Source organism: Oncorhynchus keta, chromosome 25 (assembly GCF_023373465.1).
Source record: "Oncorhynchus keta strain PuntledgeMale-10-30-2019 chromosome 25, Oket_V2, whole genome shotgun sequence".
NCBI lineage: Eukaryota > Metazoa > Chordata > Actinopteri > Salmoniformes > Salmonidae > Oncorhynchus > Oncorhynchus keta.
This window is the reverse complement of record NC_068445.1, coordinates 28079126-28101912: the sequence shown is the minus strand read 5'-3', so window position 1 is coordinate 28101912 and position 22787 is coordinate 28079126. Positions and strand designations below refer to the sequence as shown.

Genomic DNA, 22787 nt, shown 5'->3' with positions numbered 1-22787 from the left:
TTCTCTCGCTTCCATTCTCCCTCCTGCCCTCTCGCTTCCTTCTCTCGCTTCCTCTCTCCCTAATGCCCTCTCGCTTCCTTCTCTCGCTTCCTTTCTCCCTCCTGCCCTCTCGCTTCCTTCTCTCGCTTCCTTTCTCCCTCCTGCCCTCTCGCTTTCCTTCCCTCACTCCCTCTCTCCCTCCTGCCCTCTCGCTTCCTTCTCTCGCTCGCTCTCTCCCTCCTGCCCTCTCGCTTTCCATCTCTCGCTCGCTCTCTCCCTCCTGCCCTCTCGCTTCCTTCTCTCTCTTCCTTTCTCCCTCCTGCCCTCTCACTTCCTTTCTCCCTCCTGCCGTCTCACTTCCTTCTCTCGCTTCCTTTCTCCCTCCTGCCCTCTCGCTTTCCTTCTCTCGCTTCCTTTCTTCCTCCTGCCCTCTCGCTTTCCTTCTCTCGCTCCCTCTCTCCCTCCTGCCCTCTCGCTTTCCTTCTCTCGCTTCCATTCTCCCTCCTGCCCTCTCGCTTTCCTTCTCACGCTTTCTCTCTCCCTCCTGCCCTCTCGCTTTCCTTCTCTCTCTTCCTTTCTCCCTCCTGCCCTCTCGCTTCCTTTCTCCCTCCTGCCCTCTCGCTTTCCTTCTCCCGCTTCCTTTCTCCCTCCTGCCTTCTCGCTTTCCTTCTCTTGCTTTCTCTCTCCCTCCTGCCCTCTCGCTTTCTTCTCTCACTTCCTTTCTCCCTCCTGCCCTCTCGCTTTCCTTCTCTCGCTCCCTCTCTCCCTCCTGCCCTCTCGCTTCCTTCTCTCGCTTCCATTCTCCCTCCTGCCCTCTCGCTTCCTTCTCTCGCTTTCTCTCTCCCTCCTGCCCTCTCGCTTCCTTCTCTTGCTCTCTCTCCCTCCTGCCCTCTCGCTTTCCTTCTCTCGCTTCCTTTCTTCCTCCTGCCCTCTCGCTTTCCTTCTCTCGCTCCCTCTCTCCCTCCTGCCCTCTCGCTTCCTTCTCTCTCTTCCTTTCTCCCTCCTGCCCTCTCACTTCCTTCTCTCGCTTCCTTTCTCCCTCCTGCCCTCTCGCTTTCCTGCTCTCGCTTACTTTCTTCCTCCTGCCCTCTCGCTTTCCTTCTCTCGCTCCCTCTCTCCCTCCTTCCCTCTCGCTTCCTTCTCTCGTGAGAGAACTTCCTTTCTCCCTCCTGCCCTCTGGATGAGTTCCTTTCTCCCTCCTGCCCTCTTGCAGTTTCCTTCTGACAAGTGCCTTTCCTCCCTCCTCCCCTCTGAGGCAGCTTCCTTCTCTCGATGTTTCTCATGAACCTCCGGGCCCTCTTGATGTTCCTTCTCTGCTTCCTTTCTCCCTCCTGCCCTGGGAGGAGGACACAATGGAGCTTCCTTCTCTCGGGCTTCCTTTCTCCCTCCTGCCCTCTGAGGTTCCTTCTCTGCTCTCGTCTCTCCCTCCTGCCCTCTGCAGAGATGCTTTCCTGGTATCTCGCTCCCTCTCTCCCTCCTGCCCTCTGTCTTGACAGAGCCTTCTCTGGTGTTCCATTCTAGAACCTCCTGCCCTCTGCTTCCTTCTCTCGCTTTCTCTCTCCCTCCTGCCCTCTCGCTAGCTGAGAGAGCGTGGTGAGGAGACAGATTCTCTCTCCCTCCTGCCCTCTCGCTTTCCTTCACTCGGACATGCCTCCCTCCTGCCCTCTGGTTCCAGTATCGAAGGCAGCCGATCTGAGAGCAGAGGAGAGAGCTCCCTCTCTCCCTCCTGCCCTCTCAGCTGAATCCTCTCTCCCTCCTGAACTCTCAAGAAGGTCCTTTCTCCCTCCTGCCCTCTCAAGCTTTCCTTCTCTCGTCTGTCCTTTCTCCCTCCTGCCCTCTCACTTTCCTTCTCTCGCTCCCTCTCTCCCTCCTGCGGTCAGGGATGAGTTCCTTCTCTGAGGTTCCATTCTCCTTCCTGCCCTCTCGCTTCATTCTCTCGATTTCTCTCTCCCTAGGGTAGGGCAGTCTGAGCTTCCTTCTCTCGCTCTTTCTCTCCCTCCTGATGTCTCGCTTTCTTTTCAAAATCTCGCTCCCTCTCTCCCTCCTGCCCTAGAGGCAGCTTCCTTCTCTCTCTTCCTTTCTCCCTCCTGCCCTCTCAGGCTTCCTTTCTCCCTCCTGCCCTCTCGCTTCCATTCTCCTTCTCTCGCTTTCTCTCTCCCTCCTGCCCTCTCGCTCTCTCTCTCCCTCCTGCCCTCTCGCTTTCCTTCACTCGCTACATCTCTCCCTCCTGCCCTCTCGCTTCCTTCTCTCGCTCCCTCTCTCCCTCCTGCCCTCTCGCTTCCTCTCTCCCTCCTGAACTCTCGCTTCCTTTCTCCCTCCTGCCCTCTCGCTTTCCTTCTCTCGCTTCCTTTCTCCCTCCTGCCCTCTCGCTTTCCTTCTCTCGCTCCCTCTCTCCCTCCTGCCCTCTCGCTTTCCTTCTCTCGCTTCCATTCTCCTTCCTGCCCTCTCGCTTCATTCTCTCGCTTTCTCTCTCCCTCCTGCCGTCTCGCTTCCTTCTCTCGCTCTTTCTCTCCCTCCTGCCCTCTCGCTTTCCTTCTCTCGCTCCCTCTCTCCCTCCTGCCCTCTCGCTTCCTTCTCTCTCTTCCTTTCTCCCTCCTGCCCTCTCACTTCCTTTCTCCCTCCTGCCCTCTCACTTCCTTCTCTCGCTTCCTTTCTCCCTCCTGCCCTCTCGCTTTCCTTCTCTCGCTTCCTTTCTTCCTCCTGCCCTCTCACTTTTCTTCTCTCGCTCCCTCTCTCCCTCCTGCCCTCTCGCTTCCTTCTCTCTCTTCCTTTCTCCCTCCTGCCCTCTCACTTCCTTTCTCCCTCCTGCCCTCTCACTTCCTTCTCTCGCTTCCTTTCTCCCTCCTGCCCTCTCGCTTTCCTTCTCTCGCTTCCTTTCTTCCTCCTGCCCTCTCGCTTTCCTTCTCTCGCTCCCTCTCTCCCTCCTGCCCTCTCGCTTCCTTCTCTCGCTTCCTCTCTCCCTCCTGCCCTCTCGCTTCCTTTCTCCCTCCAGCCCTCTCGCTTTCCTTCTCTCGCTCCCTCTCTCCCTCCTGCCCTCTCGCTTTCCTTCTCTCGCTTCCATTCTCCCTCCTGCCCTCTCGCTTCCTTCTCTCGCTTTCTCTCTCCCTCCTGCCGTCTCGCTTCCTTCTCTCGCTTCCTTTCTCCCTCCTGCCCTCTCACTTCCTTCTCTCGCTTCCATTCTCCCTCCTGCCCTCTCGCTTCCTTCTCTCGCTTCCATTCTCCCTCCTGCCCTCTCGCTTCCTTCTCTCGCTTCCATTCTCCCTCCTGCCCTCTCGCTTCCTTCTCTCGCTTTCTCTCTCCCTCCTGCCGTCTCGCTTCCTTCTCTCGCTTCCTTTCTCCCTCCTGCCCTCTCGCTTCCTTCTCTCGCTTCCATTCTCCCTCCTGCCCTCTCGCTTCCTTCTCTCGCTCTCTCTCTCCCTCCTGCCCTCTCGCTTTCCTTCTCTCGCTCCCTCTCTCCCTCCTGCCCTCTCGCTTTCCTTCTCTCGCTCCCTCTCTCCCTCCTGCCCTCTCACTTTTCTTCTCTCGCTCCCTCTCTCCCTCCTGCCCTCTCACTTTCCTTCTCTCGCTTTCCCTCTCCCTCCTGCCCTCTCGCTTTCCCTCTCCCTCCTGCCCTCTCGCTTTCCTTCTCTCTCTCTCTGTCTCTCCTCTCTCTCTCACTCGCTTTCCTTCTCTCGCTCTCTCTTGCTTTTTTCTCTCTCTCTCTCTCTCTCTCTCTCTTTCGCTCTCTCTCTCACTCTCTCTCTCGCTTTCCTTCTCTCTCTCTCTCCCTTTCCTTCTCTCTCTCTCTCTCTCTCTCTCTTGCTTTCCTTCTCTCTCTCTCTCTCTCTTGCTTTCCTTCTCTCTCTCTCGCTCTCTCACTCTCTCTCTCTCGCTTTCCTTCTCTCTCTCTCTCCCTTTCCTTTCTCTCTCTCTCTCTCTCTTGCTTTCCTTCTCTCTCTCTCTCTCTCTTGCTTTCCTTCTCTCTCTCTCGCTCTCTCACTCTCTCTCTCTCGCTTTCCTTCTCTCTCTCTCTCCTTCTCTCTCTCTCTCTCTCTCTTCTTTCCTTCTCTCTCTCTCTCTCTCTTGCTTTCCTTCTCTCTCTCTCGTTTTCCTTATCTCTCTCTCTCTTTCTCTCGCTTTCCTTCTCTCTCTCTCGCTTTCCTTCTCTCTCTCTCTCTCTCTCTCTCTCTCTCGCTTTCCTTCTCTCTCTCTCTCTACTGTGACAGCTGGTTGTACTCAGTATTGGGTCTAATGTGGTACTTTGAAATAGCAATCAATGCCTTTGTACTGCAGGGAGGGCTTGTAAAAGTGTCATTGAGAGGAATATACAACGCCATATTTCACCCGGTTTTTCTATTTATAAATGCTGATTTACGGCTGCAGAAATGTGTACCCATTAAAGATGATATGATGTATTTCAGCCTCGTTCTGAAACGCATTAATCTCTCTCTCGCTCTCTCTCTCTCTGTGTGTGTGTCCTTGTATTCTGTGTAGCTTAGGAGGCACCGGTATTGTAACCTTCTGGCAGGCCCTGCAGAAGCAGCTTGCTCTCTCTCCTTGCAACTAAATAACCCTTTATAGGCCCAAACTTAGCCAAGTTATTGGGGTGCTGTGCACATGCACTGAGCCGGGGAAGGAAGGACAAAACATATCAACTGGATAAAAATGGAGATGCAAGAATACCAAAAAGAGAGATGAAGTGGAGAATCAGACAGCAGAGATGTGAGGGGGGAAATGATACAGCTACATATCCTCCCAGTAATCGATATAAGTATTGATTGCTATAGCAGAGCTGTTGGTGTTGTGTTATGTTATGTGGAGGCCTCACATATGAAGGCTGATGTTGGAATCTCCTCTCTCACACATACAGCCCCCCCCAACTCCTCTCTGTCTGTCTGTGGAGCGATGATTAATGGTTGGACTGCAGCAGTAGCCGGGGTCAGCAGGGGAAATATTTCATAAGTGTCAGCTTGGCCCACAGCCATTAACTCAGAGTTACAAATGAGAATGCACATGCACGCTCCAATGACAAACAGCCGGATGCATGGGACTTTCTGGGGCACACATGGCCGTAGAGGGGGGTTAGGGTGATGTATAGGACTCCTTCACTTTCATGTATTCATCTCCAGTCTGAATTACAGCCGGGCCCACTATGAATTACAGCCGGGCCCACTATGAATTACAGCCGGGCCCACTATGAATCACAGCTGGGCCCACTATGAATTACAGCCGGGCCCACTATGAATTACAGCCGGGCCCACTATGAATTACAGCCGGGCCCACTATGAATTACAGCCGGGCCCACTATGAATTACAGCCATGATTCTTAAATGGAAGAAGTTTGGAAAGCATATTTTGATTGTTTTGCTTTTTAAGCAAATTGCTTCCTTACAGTAACAAATTAATTATAGTGACTAGTGGCTAAATTAAATGTAATTGTGAATCTTCAATGATTGTCCATCTGGATCTGTTCATACAGTGCATTCGGAAAGTATTCAGACCCCTTCCCTTTTTCCACATTTTGTTGAGTTACAGCCACATTTAAAATGGATTAAATAAATAAAAATCCTCATCAATCTACACACAACACCCCATAATAACAAAGTGAAAACAGTTTTTTTATGTTTGCAAATGTATAAAAAATAAAAAACAGAAATTCCTTATTTACATAAGTATTCAAACCTTTTGCTATGAGACTCGAAATTGAACTGGTGGATCCTGTTTCCATTGATCATCCTTGAGATGTTTCTACAACTGGATTGGAGTCCACCTGTGGTCAATTCAATTTATTGGACATGATTTGGAAAGGCACACACCTGTCTATATAAGGTCCCACAGCAAAAACCTAGCCATGAGGTTGAAGAAATTGTCCGTAGAGCTCCGAGACAGGGTGGTGTCGAGGCACAGATCTGGTGAAGGGTACCAAAAACGTCTGCAGCATTGAAAGTCCCCAAGAACACAGTGGCCTCCATCATTCTTAAATGGAAGAAGTTTGGAACCACCAAGACTCTTCCTAGAGCTGGCCGCCCGGCCAAACTGAGCAATCGGGGGAGAAGGGTCTTGGTCAGTGAGGTGACCAAGAACATGATGGTCACTCTGACAGAGCTCCAGAGTTCCTCTGTGGAGATGGAGGAACCTTCCAGAAGGACAGCCATCTCTGCAGCACTCCACCAATCAGGCCTTTATGGTGGAGTGGCCAAACTACTCCTCAGTAAAAGGTACATTACAGCACGCTTGGAGTTTGCCAAAAGGCACTTAAAGGACTCTCACACCACAAGAAACAAGATTCTGTGGTTAGGTGAAACCAAGATTGAACTCCTGAATGCCAAGTATCATGTCTGGAAGAAACCTGGCACCATCCATACGGTGAAGAATGGTGGTGGCAGCATCATGCTCAGGGGATGTTTTTCAGCAGCAGGAACTTTGAGACTAGTCAGGATCGAGGGAAAGATGAACGGAGCAAAGTACAGAGAGATCCTTGATGAAACCTGCTCCAGAGCGCACAGGACCTCAGACTGGAGCGAAGGTTCACCTTCCAACAGGACAACAACCGCAAGCACAAAGCCAAGACAACGCAGGAGTGGCTTCGGGACAAGTCTCTGAATGTCCTTGAGTGGCCCAGCCAGAGCCTGGACTGTTCTGATCGAACATCTCTGGAGAGACCTAAAAATAGCTGTGCAGTGACGTCCAACCTGACAGGGCTTGAGAGAATCTGCAGAGAAGAATGGGAAAAACTCCCCAAGTACAGGTGTGCCAAGCTTGTAGCATCATACCCAAGAAGATTCGAAGCTGTAATCGCTAACAAATGTGCTTCAACAAAGTACTTAGTAAAGGGCCTGAATACTTATGTAAATGTGATATTTCCGTTTTTTATTGGGTATTGTGTGTAGATTGTTGAGGGGAAAAAAACACTCATACTGCCTGCCTTGTGGGAATAAATGTTGCTTATTATTGACAGTCTATGACCATTTTATTGTAACTGAATTTTTAGATGTATTGTGAATCACATGAATATCTCTCAGGTGAGCATGGGAAGAGTAGGATATTGTTACAATAAAAGTCCATAGGGCAGCGCACAGTTGTCCCAGCGTCGTCCGGGTTTGGCGGTCATTGTAAATACAAATTTGTTCTTATCTGACTTGCATAGTTAAATAAAGGTTAAATAAAAAAAGTATCATATATATATATATATATATATATATATATATATATATATATATATATATATATATATATTACATATTTATGATAACCAAACATGTACAGTACCAGTTAAAAGTTTGGACACACCTACTCATTCAATGGTTTTTCTTTATTTTTACTATTTTCTACACTGTTGAATAGTAATGAAGACATCATGACTATGAAATAACATATGGAATCATGTAGTAACCATAAAAGTGTTAAACAAATCTAAATATATTTGAGATTCTTCAAAGTAGCCACCATTTGCCTTGATGTCAGCTTTGCACACTTGGCATTCATTGTATTTAATGTATTTATTTATTTTGCTCCTTTGCACCCCATTATTTTTATTTCTACTTTGCACATTCTTCCATTGCAAAACTACCATTCCAGTGTTTTACTTGCTATATTGTATTTACTTTGCCACCATGGCCTTTTTTGCCTTTACCTCCCTTCTCACCTAATTTGCTCACATTGTATATAGACTTGTTTATACTGTATTATTGACTGTATGTTTGTTTTACTCCATGTGTAACTCTGTGTCGTTGTATCTGTCGAACTGCTTTGCTTTATCTTGGCCAGGTCGCAATTGTAAATGAGAACTTGTTCTCAACTTGCCTACCTGGTTAAATAAAGGTGAAATAAATAAAAAATAAAAAATTCTCTCAACCAGCATCAAGAGGTAGTCACCTGAAATGCATTTCAATTAACAGGTGTGCCTTGTTAAAAGTTAATTTGTGGAATTTCTTTCCTTAATGCATTTGAGCCAATCAGTTGTGTTGTGACAAGGTAGCGGTGGTATACAGAAAATAGTCCTATTTGGTAAAAGTCCATATTATGGCAAGAACAGCTCAAATAAGCAAAGAGAAACAACAGTCCATCATTACTTAAAGACATGAAGGTCAGTCAGTACAGAACATTTCAAGAACTTTGAAAGTTTCTCCAAGTGCAGTCTCAAAAACCATCAAGCGCTATGATGAAACTGGCTCTCATGAGGACCGCCACAGGTAAGGAAGACAGTTACCTCTTCTGCAGAGGATAAGTTCATTAGAATTACCAGCCTCAGAAATTGCAGCCCAAATAAATGCTTCACAGAGTTCAAGTAACAGATTTCATTTGCACCAAGTATGCGCACCAGATGGCACCCTATTCTCCATTGTGCATTACTTTTGACCAGGGCACTGTATAGAGAATGGTGTGCTATTTGGGACGCAAAGCCAAGTGCTGTGAATGCCTCGGTTGTACTTCTATCAAATGCCCTCTCTGGATCATTGCAAAAACACCTTCTGATGTCAGCTGAAATTTCACACAACAATGTAGGACAACCTGATTTGAGTCAGACGGGGCCTGGAAGTCCGTCAGTTAGTCTGTTCTCCCTGGATCTTCACCCGCTATTCCATCTTTTTTTTATACATTATATTGTACCAGAAATATGTAAATATCCCACTTCTTATTGTGCATGTGTGCGTGTTGCTCCGAGTGTGTGTGTGTGAGAGAGAGTGTCTGTGAGAGAACCCTGTATGTAGATACTGATGTTTTAAACCAGAACCAATCACAATCCTTATTTTTAAACTATTTGACCAGAGTGGAATGTTGCCTACTTTGCTCCTTTTCTGTTAAGAGGTTGAGGCCTAAATGTAATGTCTGCTACACCCTATGAAAGTCTTATTCACCCTGGAGAACACAGACGGGGCTAGAGCAGCAAAGCCCCAGCCTCAGGCCTGTATTCCCATTCCACACACCACATAAGTCACACACAGATAATTAAATAGGAGTTATTTACATTCATTTCTCCTCCACTGCCCCTCAGACCATTTATCATTCTCCTCTCTGTGCCTGCAGCTTACAGTAGATGCATCCCAAATGACACCCTATTCCGTACTTAGTGCACTGCTTTTGACCAGAGCCCATATGTGAGGGGTATTGACATGTTGAATGAACTGAGCTGTCTGTTTGAACTACTGGCACACAGCTCGGACACCCATGCATACCCCACAAGACATGCCAGCAAAGGTCTCTTCACAGTCCCCAAGTCAACAACAGACTATGGGAGGAGCACAGTACTACATAGAGCCATGACTACAGGGAACTCTATTCCACATCAAATAACTGATGCAAGCACTAAAATTAATGCAAAAAAGTGCATGAAAATATACCTTATGGAACAGCAGAGACTGTGAAGCAACACAGACATAGGCACAGACACATGTATACACACACACACACACAACAACATATGCACTATACACACACGTACACATGGATGTTGTGTTCGCTAGAAGCATGTGTTTCAGACATAAGGAAGTGGATGGCTGCAAACTTTCTACTATTAAACTCGGACAAAACAGGGATGCTTGTTCTAGGTCCCAAGAAACAAAGAGATCTTCTGTTGAATCTGACAATTAATCTTAATGGTTGTACAGTCGTCTCAAATAAAACTGTGAAGGACCTCGGCGTTACTCTGGACCCTGATCTCTCTTTTGAAGAACATATCAAGACCATTTCGAGGACAGCTTTTTTCCATCTACGTAATATTGCAAAAATCAGAAACTTTCTGTCCAAAAATGATGCAGAAAAAGTAATCCATGCTTTTGTCACTTCTAGGTTAGACTACTGCAATGCTCTACTTTCCGGCTACCCGGATAAAGCACTAAATAAACTTCAGTTAGTGCTAAATACGGCTGCTAGAATCCTGACTAGAACCAAAAAATTTGATCATATTACTCCAGTGCTAGCCTCTCTACACTGGCTTCCTGTCAAAGCAAGGGCTGATTTCAAGGTTTTACTGCTAACCTACAAAGCATTACATGGGCTTGCTCCTACCTATCTCTCTGATTTGGTCCTGCCGTACATACCTACACGTACGCTACACAAGACGCAGGCCTCCTAATTGTCCCTAGAATTTCTAAGCAAACAGCTGGAGGCAGGGCTTTCTCCTATAGAGCTCCATTTTTATGGAACGGTCTGCCTACCCATGTCAGAGACGCAAACTCGGTCTCAACCTTTATGTCTTTACTGAAGACTCATCTCTTCAGTGGGTCATATGATTGAGTGTAGTCTGGCCCAGGAGTGGGAAGGTGAACAGAAAGGCTCTGGAGCAACGAACCGCCCTTGCTGTCTCTGCCTGGCCAGTTCCCCTCTTTCCACTGGGATTCTCTGCCTCTAACCCTATTTACAGGGGCTGAGTCACTGGCTTACTGGGGCTCTCTCATGCCGTCCCTGCAGGGGGTGCGTCACCTGAGTGGGTTGATTCACTGTTGTGGTCATCCTGTCTGGGTTGGCACCCCCCCCTTGGGTTGTGCCGTGGCGGAGATCTTTGTGGGCTATACTCAGCCTTGTCTCAGGATGGTAAGTTGGTGGTTGAAGATATCCCTCTAGTGGTGTGCGGGCTGTGCTTTGGCAAAGTGGGTGGGGTTATATCCTTCCTGTTTGGACCTGTCCGGGGGTGTCCTCGAATGGGGCCACAGTGTCTCCTGAACCCTCCTGTCTCAGCCTCCAGTATTTATTCTGCAGTAGTTTGTGTCGGGGGGCTAGGGTCAGTTTGTTATATCTGGAGTACTTCTCCTGTCCTATTCGGTGTCCTGTGTGAATCTAAGTGTGTGTTCTCTAATTCTCTCCTTCTTTCTTTCTCTCTCTCGGAGGACCTGAGCCCTAGGACCATGCCCCAGGACTACTTGACATGATGGCTCCTCGCTGTCCCCAGTCCACCTGGCCATGCTGCTGCTCCAGTTTCAACTGACCTGAGCCCTAGGACCATGCCCCAGGACTACCTGACATGATGGCTCCTCGCTGTCCCCAGTCCACCTGACTGTGCTGCTGCTCCAGTTTCAACTGTTCTGCCTTGTTATTATTCGACCATGCTGGTCATTTATGAACATTTGAACATCTTGGCCATGTTCTGTTATAATCTCCACCCGGCACAGCCAGAAGAGGACTGGCCACCCCACATAGCCTGGTTCCTCTCTAGGTTTCTTCCTAGGTTTTGGCCTTTCTAGGGAGTTTTTCCTAGCCACCGTGCTTCTACACCTGGCATTGCTTGCTGTTTGGGGTTTTAGGCTGGGTTTCTGTACAGCACTTTGAGATATCAGCTGATGTACGAAGGGCTATATAAATAAAATGTGATTGATTGATTGATTTGTTGTAGATATATGATAGTGGAGTAGGGGCCTGAGGGCACACACTTAGTGTGTTGGGAAATCTGTTGTAGATATATGATAGTGGAGTAGGGGCCTGAGGGCACACACTTAGTGTGTTGGGAAATCTGTTGTAGATATATGATAGTGGAGTAGGGGCCTGAGGGCACACACTTAGTGTGTTGGGAAATCTGTTGTAGATATATGATAGTGGAGTAGGGGCCTGAGGGCACACACTTAGTGTGTTGGGAAATCTGTTGTAGATATATGATAGTGTAGTAGGGGCCTGAGGGCACACACTTAGTGTGTTGGGAAATCTGTTGTAGATATATGATAGTGGAGTAGGGGCCTGAGGGCACACACTTAGTGTGTTGGGAAATCTGTTGTAGATATATGATAGTGGAGTAGGGGCCTGAGGGCACACACTTAGTGTGTTGGGAAATTTGTTGTACATGTATTATACATTTTGTTCAATTGTTTAAGTGCCTTAATTTTGTTGGACCCCAGGAAGAGGAGCTGCTGTCTTGGCAGCAGCTAATAGGGATCCATAATACATACAAATACAAATAGGGCTTTGGTCAACAGTAGTGCACTATATAGGGAATATGGGGCCATTTGGGATGCAGACAGTAAACTACACTCAGTCAGTGGTTTCTCTCCATTTACGCTCCATTGATCGAATCAGAGGGCTATAGAAATGGACATGGTCTGAAAACCATTTGAAATATGGGCTGAACTACAGCATCTTCCTTTACAACTTAACGATCACACCAGAGGTCAATTGAGAATGAACATCCTCATGTGCCTCAAACTTCATTTTACTCTTACAAGAAGTAGGTCTACAATTGACAGGATGAGCAATCCATTTACTCTAGTGATCTACATTCTGTATATCACTAAACTCAAGTGAGTCAAACACCAACCTTTTAACAAATAAGGCCAGCCATTTTACATGTTAGCAGATGCTCTTATGCTTGCTCAAGGGAACATCAACAGATTTTTCCCTTAGGTCACCTCAGTGATTCCAACCAACAACCTTTCAGTTACTGGCCCAACCCTCTTAACCGCTAGGTTACCTGCCGCCCTAGGCTTCCATTACATGCCTCAGTGGGTCTGTAAATCACACGATCGAAGACAGAGGATGTCTGTGGGGTCCTCTAGTCTCCGTTGCCTAGCCGTGTAGCCCTAGCCACAGGACAGGGTGTTTTGTTAGGCTGCTGTTCTAGTAAAGACCTCTTGCTTTGATATGGCCATGCAAAGGCAAATGCTTCCAGGGCCGGCCGAAGAGATTTCTACTGCAGAGCGCCCTCTTGATGGGAAACCCACCCCTTAAATTTCAACAGGAAATGGCCATCAGTCACCAACATGCCACAACAGCTGTAACCAGCCCAACTTTAATGCAAAACATGAAAGGAGCTGCTCCCCATTGTTTCAGCCCTCCCCTTGTTTCTTTCTCTCTCTCTTTGTGTCTTTTTCCTCTCTTGTCCTCCTCCAGGTCCCCCCCACCCCCTTCTTTAACCCACACACCCAAAATATACCCTTTTTTCCCCTTGCAAATGGAGGACTGAGTTACACGTATATCGGTGAATAACTTGCGTTATACGCATGGCACGTTTCCTCGTGAAATTTCTTGAATATTTTAGATCAGCTCTAGACACTGAATAAAAATTTATTTGAAGTTATTTATATTCTGCATGCTTTGTGGCCTAACCTACATTTGAATTGGCTTTGTGTCATGAACCAACCTTCATCTATTTGTACAGCTTTCATCGCATGGTTGAATAAAACAAGCACACACAGACAGACGGACACATTGAAAACAAAGATCACATCACACTTAACCCCTTGTACATCTGCATTCACATGCTCTTGGATCTGGGCAGGTTATTCAAGCGTTCACTGCAGTGTGTAGGTGATAAGTGACGGCTAAGCCTAATGATGACAGGTCAAACAGCGATCCTGTTGAGTGAGGCAGAAGAAGTGACTTCATCTATCCATCCCCCAGCCAGCCAGCATCCCACTGCCTTTCCTCTTAACTAAAGATAAATGGAATTCGTCGTTATAGTCAAGGACTACTCTGCTGACAGCACCATTAATAATGGGACATGGAAAGTGTGACTGAGCTTATCAAGCTTGTAATGGGCCATTATGACACATAAGCAGCACAGAAAAAGGCCCTTATTTATTGTTCTCTTGAGTCATTGAGTATGTCAGCTAGACTACATTTCTCTCAGTGTAATTGGTTTAAATTAACAATGTTGTTTTGTTTAAAACAGAACAGGTATATACTCCCAGCTGTTCTTTAGGAAGATAGAACACACACAGCTGGTACAAGATGAGTTGTTCCTCATTTCAACTGGGCCTGAGATTACAAACTAGATTTATGGAGGAATAGTTGTCCTTTTTATGTTTGAACGAGGCAAAAAAAATGTTGATGTTGATGGTTGTCACATAAGTTCACATAACATGATTAATCAGTATTTGATTGGATAATATTGGTTGAATATGTTTGTTTGTTTTTTGCTGTGTTTACTGTCAGACAGTTGATATTGTGTTGTCATGACAGGCACCTCTAGACAAGTGTGACATTCACATTTTCCCCCTAAAGGGAGACGATGACATGTATTAGATGGCCTTTTAATGGGAGGTGACATGGCATCATGTGGTTACTTGAGACAGAAATTAGAACTATCATGCCAGACATGATTTATGACCAATGGAGGAGCAGAGTAGCCAGAGCATCACAGTTTCTTGATTTCAGACAGATTGTAATTGCATCTGTCAGGGAAAATGTTCAAATAATACATCCAATTCATTGCGTAATTAGATTAGTTAAATTACCTAATTGGCAATTCAGCCAGCAGTAATGCAATAAAAGCAATTAACATTCCAGAATTGTACCCAGACATGAACATAGTGCTGTTATTTCGAATTGAATGAACTCATTTACAAGGGGAATGGGTATAGGCTATATAACAAATTACATCTAAAGCAAACCATCAGCTTGTTGTGTGACTATCAACTATCTATGGTAGAGATCGTTTTTTGACATAAAAAGTGGCTTAAATTTCAGTTATCATAAAAGTACATGTCTATATATTATGCAATATTTAAAAACATTGCAAAGGAGAGTGTAGGGGTGTGGACACAGGAGAGCCGATCCCCTTATTACGAATGCGTGAACTCGCGATTGGACAGCGGTTTCTTGCTTTAAAAAATCGCCTCCTTAGTTTGGTCTTTAGTATGTGAAATGAGCATGGTACTAGCTGCTGTGTGAACAGAGAGACAGTGGGACAGCGACAGGAAAGCCTGACCGTATCGTCTACGGGGATATTCTATTTACACTTGTCCATGTTTATTATTTTCTGGTGATAACTGACTACAGATGATCTTTCTGCTCCATTCCTCTTTTACAAGACGTACGGATGTAATTGTCCAATCCAAGGAAAGTATTTTGAAAGGACAGAAGATTGGGTCAAGGAATGTTGACATTTGAGAGAATTCTTCTTCTATAAAGACAATACTTTGAACTGATTCATGAGACCCGTGCTACTGTTGGTATATTTGGATTAAAACAGACCGAGTACTTAAGCTTCATTATTGATTTGTGCATCATATGTTGTTTTCATAAATGTATTTCTACTTACAACAACACGTTCCCTGCCATCGCCCGAACTCTGCGCCGCCCCGATCCAGATGAACAATTCTCCTAGTGGATCTGACGCGCATTTACGCAGTCCGTCCCCTGAGCGTACCGGTAACGACCGTTGTAATTCACTCCCGAGAGGAACTAAAATACAGCTGGTTTCCGTACCTTCTCTCTCAGATCCAACACGCCAGGCTAGAAGGCTGCCTATTCGGATTCTAAAGATGTTGAGCACTCACAGTAGCATCTTGCTACACCCAGAGTATCTCCAACCCCTGACGTCCGCGCCAGTAAGCATTGAGGTAAGCAAAGCACATTTTCTAGAACTGTCGAATTCTTCGATCATCCTCGACCGTGTTAATGTTTGGAATTATTTACAAATATTTATAAATATCCCACGTAGTTTCCAAGATTACTCATGTATTAGCCTACGCATCAAATTACGCATAACATTGTAACTGATTCGTCTTCATTACAATACAGTGTATATTTATTTTACCTTTCAAGTGACCCAACAAACTAGATTATGAAATTAATATTTCAAATGAGTAGCCTATTATTGAGTTATTCTTGAGTTATTGAGGTTACATAAATAGGCCAGTGTGTTGATTTGATACTCTCATATATTGTGTGTAATTGTCTGTAAAATATGTAAACAGAAATAGTTCAATCGTTTCCTTCGTTTTTCCCAAATAGAACAGATGCTATTTACCCCGTGCCAACATTGCAGTCATACATTTTTCTCGCTTTCTCTCTTTCTTGTTAAGGATTTTTCATAGGGCAAATACAGGGAAATAAAACTTTTGGGCAGATTGATGTCTCCTTCCCTCTGCGAATAGATGTATATGACTCATGGGCTAAATTATTACTAACATTTACAACGCATTTTACTGCACCTTGTTTATTGGATGGACATTTTATTTGGCCTATTAAATTATACTGGCTAAAATATATTTCTAGTGGACATACTATACACTCAGAACAAAATTGAAGAAAAAAAATACAGAATAGTTACCGAATTACCATCCAATGTAAGACCAGTATAGAGTGTGACTATAGAGTACTTTAACATGGCTGTGCTCTCATCCTGTCTGTTTGTGTCGCCCCCTCAGCTGGATGCTAAGAAGAGTCCTCTGGCCCTGCTGGCTCAGACCTGCTCACAGATCGGCAAACCAGACCCCCCCTCCTCATCCAAGCTGGGCTCCCTCTCCTCCATCAGCCTCAGTGACAAGGAGCCATCCGGACGCTCCTCCAGCTCTGGCCACAAGTCTGGAGACCAGCACCAGTCCCTGGAGGATAAGTCCAGCTTCAAGCCTTACAACAAGGCCGGAGGGGAATGCCGCAAGGATGGGTTGGTGACCAAGGGTGCTACAGACAAAGCTGGCTTCAGGGTGCCCAGTGGTGGATCCGGAAGCAGTGGCTCTTGCCCGTCCTTCCTCCCACACTCCACCTCTCCCAGCTCCACCTCCCCTCCCCTGCACTCCCAAGGCCAGTCCCACAGACAGACCCAGTCCCCCTCCACACAGCAGCAGACATCACACTCTCAGGCCCTGCACATAGACAACAAGCCTGTGAGCTCGGACCAGGCCAGCTCAGACAGCAGCACAGGGAAGAAAGATTCTGATCACAGTAAGGAGAAGCTGGACGGGGCCCAGCTAGCTAACTCCAGTCACATGCGGGCTATCTCCAACTCCAGCAATGCCAGCTCCGCTAGCAGCCCGCGGCCGGAGAGCAAGGCTGACTCACAGTCCTCTCAGTCTGGGCTAGGCTCCGGACACATCGCCCCTGTCTCCCCCTTCAAACCAAGCCATTCAATCTTCCCCATGCCCCCCTCCTCCATGGGTTACCATGGCTCCATAGTGGGTGCCTATGCAGGCTACCCATCTCAGTTCATGGATCATACCAAGTCTAGTCTAGGGATGGGGATCCCAGGAAAGCACCCCAGCTCCAGCCCCCTCACTGGGGCCTCACCTCCTTCCCTCATGCAGGGTCTATGCAGGGACCCGTACTGTTTGACTTACCCCAACCACCCCCATTTAGGGGGAAGCAACTGCAATACATGTGTCCATGACCCCTCCTCTCTAAAATCAGGTTACCAAATCATGTACCCATCACACCACCTTCACTCCCTCCACCCCAGCTCTCTATCCTCCACCACCCCCACCCTGTCCCACCCGCTCTATACCTACGGCTACATGCTGCAGAACGAGCCCCAGCCACACGCCTGTAACTGGGTGTCAGTAGGAGGACCGTGTGACAAACGTTTCTCCACGTCAGAGGAGCTGCTGGCCCACCTGCGTACTCACACGGCTCTCTCTGGTGGGCTGGACAGTAAGCCCCTATCTGCCTACCCCTCCTCAGCCGCCTCCTGCCACCTCCACCTTCCCCAACCCGGCAGCCCCGGCACCCTGCCCAGCTCCTTCTCCCTGCGGGGGTCACCTGGCCTGAGCCTGGCTCGCTACCACCCCTACAGCAAGGCCCACCTGCCCGGAACCCCAGGCCTGCCCATGCACTCACTGCAGGCGTCCTCGCCCTACTACTCCCCCTATGCCATCTACAGCCAGAGACTAGGCTCAGCCTCCACCCTGGGCTACCAGTGACGTCTGAGGACACAACGACAACAGAACAGGCACAAGCTGGACACCTCAAATATGCACAGTGGATGGATGGACCAGGCCCCGTCTGGACAGGAGGGGTCCTCGCCAGTCGCCAGAACAAGGGGGCCTTACCGTGCCTGCCTGGAATACCACCTGTTAGCCACAGGATTCTGAATGGCATTTCAATGGCAAGACCCAGTGGTGATGGCTGGCCAGCAGTAAAGGCCCAGAGACATTGGTGTGCGGGCCAGACACCTGCCTGGGAACAGAAAGGAGCTTGAATTTGATTGAATGAGATTGTGGGATTTCGGATTGGTTTTTGATTTTTCTTTTCTTTTTTGCTCCCTCCCAGGACTGAAAACATGTATTTATTTTTCACTTGAGCGCTTGGCATTCAAACTTGGGGGAAGTTTACTATCCAAATTAATTGTTCATAAGTATTCTAATTGGGAAAAAAAATATTTTAAATATATTGTTATGCCTATCATACACTCTTTAAATAAAGTTTTTCACAATGGCAAAGATGGACTGTATTTTTTTTCTGGAGGAATAAGCCTATTTGTTCTTTGCTTCTGTGTCTTTCCATCTCTGCTGTTTGTTTTCTTATTCTATTCAGACTGATGGAAAATGTAATGTCACGATGATAAAGTCTTCTTGATAAATTGCCATTTATTTAGTATTTGTACATAAGCGATGATGCAAACCATTTTCAAGTGTTATCGAGTCAGCCCATTGGAGTTGCTGACTGCCACTGAAAGAGGATGAGATTAATTCAAACAAAATAAAAACACAACGATGGCAGTGCTGCCCATCTGACAGGAAAAGGTCTTATTTTGTTTTAAAACATGTACTTGATTGCATTTAAAGTTGTTTTATTGAAATGCTTATATAGTATCATAACTTGTGACACTATATAACTAGTTTTCATTAGGGCTATAAGGGGGTCATTTATCTTTTTGCTAAATTGTACTAAATTATTTTAGTAAACAATTTAACTATTCAAATAATCATGTAATTTAGCTTTTGCACTGTTGGTGTACTGCAGTTCTATGGACAAGTATAGTTGTAATTTAGTGATATACTACAGCTATATGGATATATGTAATAATTCAGAATAAATAACAGTTGATGGGATTTCACACTGTCCCAAAGAAGGCAGATCATATTTAGCTTCTTTCTAAAGACCACTATCCCTCTTTCCTCTCCTTCTCCCTCTACCTCCACCACAATGTTGGCTGTTGGTAGTGCAAGACAGGGTTTAATTGCTGATGCTTGTTTGTTAGGGGGGCAGAATAGCAGTCTCAGCAGTACTGTGGCTTGCTGGCTGTCGCTGAGTGGCCGCTGGGTCAGTGGGATTTCGATAATGACTGGAGGGTTGCTGACCCTGGCTCCCCTCCCTGTTTGACGAATGGCCCTGCTACACAAAGGCCAGGGCTAACAATGGGAGGTAGTTAATAGAGAAATATTCATCAAAGCTCCTGACACCTTGTCCTCCCTAGAGAGGAGGAGCACAGCCTTTAAACCAGGAAACACAAACAACAAGTCTGTGTCCCAAATGGCACCATGTTCACTATGTAGTACAATACTTTTGACCAGAGCCCCCTGGGTCCTGGTCAAAAGTAGTGCACTAAAGACTAGGATGACAGTTGGGACAGATACCATGGCTCTCCCCTAGTGGGGATCAGCATTTAGTAGGTTAATAAATACAATACTGTATTATGTATTATCTGAGGACAGATTTCTCTGTTTTAAGTATCTGTTAGACGCTAATATTCAGGGATAGAGAATGAAAGCCTATGTAACAACACCACAGTTCAGTAATTCCAGTGTTTTGTGTCTTGGTTCAATTAAATAATGGTTTATTTATCTAGCCTAAATGGTCTGATAGTGTGGAGGATAGGAGGTTTATCCGGAAGTGAAGAGGCTAGTAGTCAGTCTCGGGGGTGGCTATTGACCCTGACTCCCAGACTCCCCTAGCTAGAGAAGCACACTCGGTTCATTAGCACTCCAGACAGGAGAGAGGGAGAGGTGACCACAGGTGTCACTTGACAGGGCCATTAACAAAATAGATCACGCTCCCAAACCTCTGTGGGCTTGCCAGCTCCAGCCCTTCCTGCCCAGGAAGGTCACTCTGCCCTGAGAGCTGAGCAGGTGAACTCATCAGGAGGGAGGGAAGCCCAGCGTACACATTTTTCACCCCCAGAAACAAGCTAATGCCAACAGACTGGGACATGGATGGTCTGCCACACATATGGCTTATCTGTGTTCTCTATCTGTTTTCAGGGTTGGATCAGAGGTTGGAATCAAAACTAGGACAGATAAGTTGTTGTTTTTAGCTTGTACTGTAAATAAGAATACAGTTTATATTGAAGATACATTAAAGTGCTAAAAGAGGTCCACTAATTGGGTCATATCCTAGTATATGTTGCCACCTATGGGTCTGTTGTAGAAGTACAGATTATATATTTGACTCAGTATTGCATTATTCCTCTTTGTCATGTTGAACATAACTATTGGCTTTGTTTATCCAGATCCCTGTGTAAATGTAGTAGTAAATGTCAGAATTCAAAAATGATGTTAATGTCCTCTAGAGGCTGGCGCTGGCCCTTAAAAGACTGTTGTGAGAGATAAGCCTCGCACTAGTGTATTAGAACCAGAGGTCAAACTGAGGACAAAACGTTCAATCTTGTCAAGAGGGAGGAATTAATTCTGCTGTCGCCCATTTACACTCATTCATCAAAGGCTTCACTATTCTTTCCATCTCAGTACTCTCATCAGTCTCACTCTCCATCTATCTTTAGATTCTCTCACTGCTACAGCTGAGTCAACACCCAGATACTTCATTTCTGTCACCTCTGCTCTGCAGGCTGGCCGGCTGGGTGAGGAGGGGGAGGCTGGTGGGGAGGAGGGCAGTTTTTAGTTTCCAACTGCTCTTCTCACAGGAGGGCCCACACCTGAGATAGATCGATCTCCCTGTCCTGTCCCTCTGTCCTGGGTATGGTGGGGACAGACAGACAGAGGTTACGTCTCAAATGGAAGCGTAGTGTTCCCTATATAGCGTACTACTTTTGACCATAGCTGCATGGGCACTGGTTTAAAAGTGGAGCACTATAAATGGAATAGGGTGCCATTTGGGACATAGTAAGGAAGAGTGTCCCCTCTCGGTCTCTCTCTCAGGCTGAGAGAGAGCTGTGCTGCCATGCCTGCCTGGCTGGCTAGCTAGCTACGTGTCACTGTGGGGTCATGGTCAGACAGCCGACAGCCGACAGCCCCAGTGATTAATGACGACAGGGTGTGTCGCTGCTCCTCAATTAGACGCCAAGTCCACACTGGCTCACCACGATGACAGCCACGACAGAGAGTGAGAGGAGGAGAGGGAGGAGGCACTCTCTATCTCATACGCTCTATTCCTTTCTCTCGCTCTCCTTCTCTTGCTTTCAATTCAATAGGGCTTCATTGGCATGGGAAACATATGTTCACATTGCCAAAGCAAGTGTTCCTGAGTGGCGCAGTGGTGTCAGACATGGCATCTCAGTGCTAGAGGTGTCACTACAGACACTCTGGTTTGATTCCAGGCTCTATCACATCCGGCCGTGATTGGGAGTCCCATAGGGCGGCACACAATTGGTCTGGTTTTGGCAAGTGTAGGCCATCATTATAAATAAGAATTTGTTCTTAACTGACTTGCCTAGTTAAATAAATACAATTATAAAAGTGAACAAAAGTGAAATAAACAATCAGAAATTAACAGTAAACATGACACTCACAAAGGTTTCAAAATCATAGAGACATTTCAAATGTTATATTATGGCTATGTACAGTGTTGTAAGAATGTGCAAATAGTTTAAGTACAAAAAGGAAATTAAACAAACATAAACATGGGTTGTATTTACAATGGTGTTTGTGCTTCACTGGTTGCCCTTTTCTTGTGGCAACAGGTCACAGATCTTGCTGCTATGATGGCACACTGTGGTATTTCACCTAATAGATATGGGAGTTTATCAGAATTGGATTTGTTTTCTAATTCCTTGTGGGTCTGTGTAATCTGAGGGAAATATGTGTCTCTAATATTGTCATATGTTTGGCAGTAGGTCAGGAAGTGCAGCTCAGTTTCCACCTCATTTTGTGGGCAGTGTGCACATAGCCTGTCTTCTCTTGAGAGTCAGGTCTGCATATGGCTGCCTCTCTCAATAGCAAGGCCATGCTCACTGAAACGTTACATAGTCAAAGCTTTCCTTAATTTTGGGTCAGTCACAGTGGTCAGGTATTCTGCCATTTTCTACTCTATGTTTAGGGCCAAATTGCATTCTAGTTTGCTATATTTTATGGTAAATTCTTTCCAATGTGTCAAGTAATTATCTCGTGATCTTGGGTCTTATTGTGTTGCTGTCCTGAGGCTCTGTAGGGTGTGTTTGTGTTTGTGAACAGACTCCCAGGGCCAGTTTGCTGAGGGGATTGTCCTTTAGTCTCATATCTTTGTAGCTTTTTCATGGAAGGTCTGGGAATCGCTTCCTTTCAGGTGGTTGAGTTTAAAGGCTCTTTTTGGGGATTTAGTTAATTAGCGGGTATCGTCCTAATTCTGCTCTGCATGCATTATTTGGTGTTTTACATTGTACACCGAGGATGTTTTTGCAGAATTCTGCATGCAGAGTCTCAATTTGGTGTTAGTCTTGTTTTTTGTGTTTTTTTTTATCAAATCAAATGTTACTTGTCACATGCCCCAAATACAACAGGTGTAGGTAGACCTTACTGTGAAATGCTTACAAGCCCTTAACCAACGATGCAGTTTTAAGAAAAATAAGAGTTAAGAAAAATATTGACAAAATAAACTAAAGTAGAAAATATATGCACTACCGTTCAAAAGATTGGGGTCACTTAGAAATTTCCTTGATTTTAAAGGAAAAGCATTTTTTTTGTCCATTGAAATAACATCAAATTGATCAGAAATAGAGTGTACAATACAATGACTATTGTAGCTGGAAATGGCTGATTTATGGAATATCTGCATAGGAGAAAGGGGACCAAAATCAGCAACCATCAGTCCTGTGTTCCAATGGCATGTTGTGTTAGCTAATCCAAGTTTATCATTTTAAAAGGCTAATTGATCATTAGAAAACACATTTGCAATTATGTTAGCACAGCTGAAAACTGTTGTCCTGATTAAAGAAGGAATAAAACTGGTCTTCTTTAGACTAGTTGAGTATCTGGAGCATCAGTATTTGTGTGTTCGATTACAGGCTCAAAATGCCCAGAAACAAATAACATTCT

At 46.0% G+C, this 22787-nt stretch overlaps 1 protein-coding gene across 1 annotated transcript; it reads left to right on the top strand.

Annotated features, from left to right (window-relative positions):
• The first annotated feature begins 14216 nt into the window (after positions 1-14216).
• LOC118358483 (zinc finger protein 703-like) lies at positions 14217-18181 on the top strand. Its single transcript, XM_035736369.2, has 2 exons — positions 14217-15224; positions 16035-18181. Exons 1-2 carry the CDS (start codon positions 14973-14975, stop codon positions 17520-17522), a joined length of 1740 nt encoding a protein of 579 aa, XP_035592262.1. The 5' UTR covers positions 14217-14972; the 3' UTR covers positions 17523-18181.
• The last annotated feature ends 4606 nt before the right edge of the window (positions 18182-22787 follow it).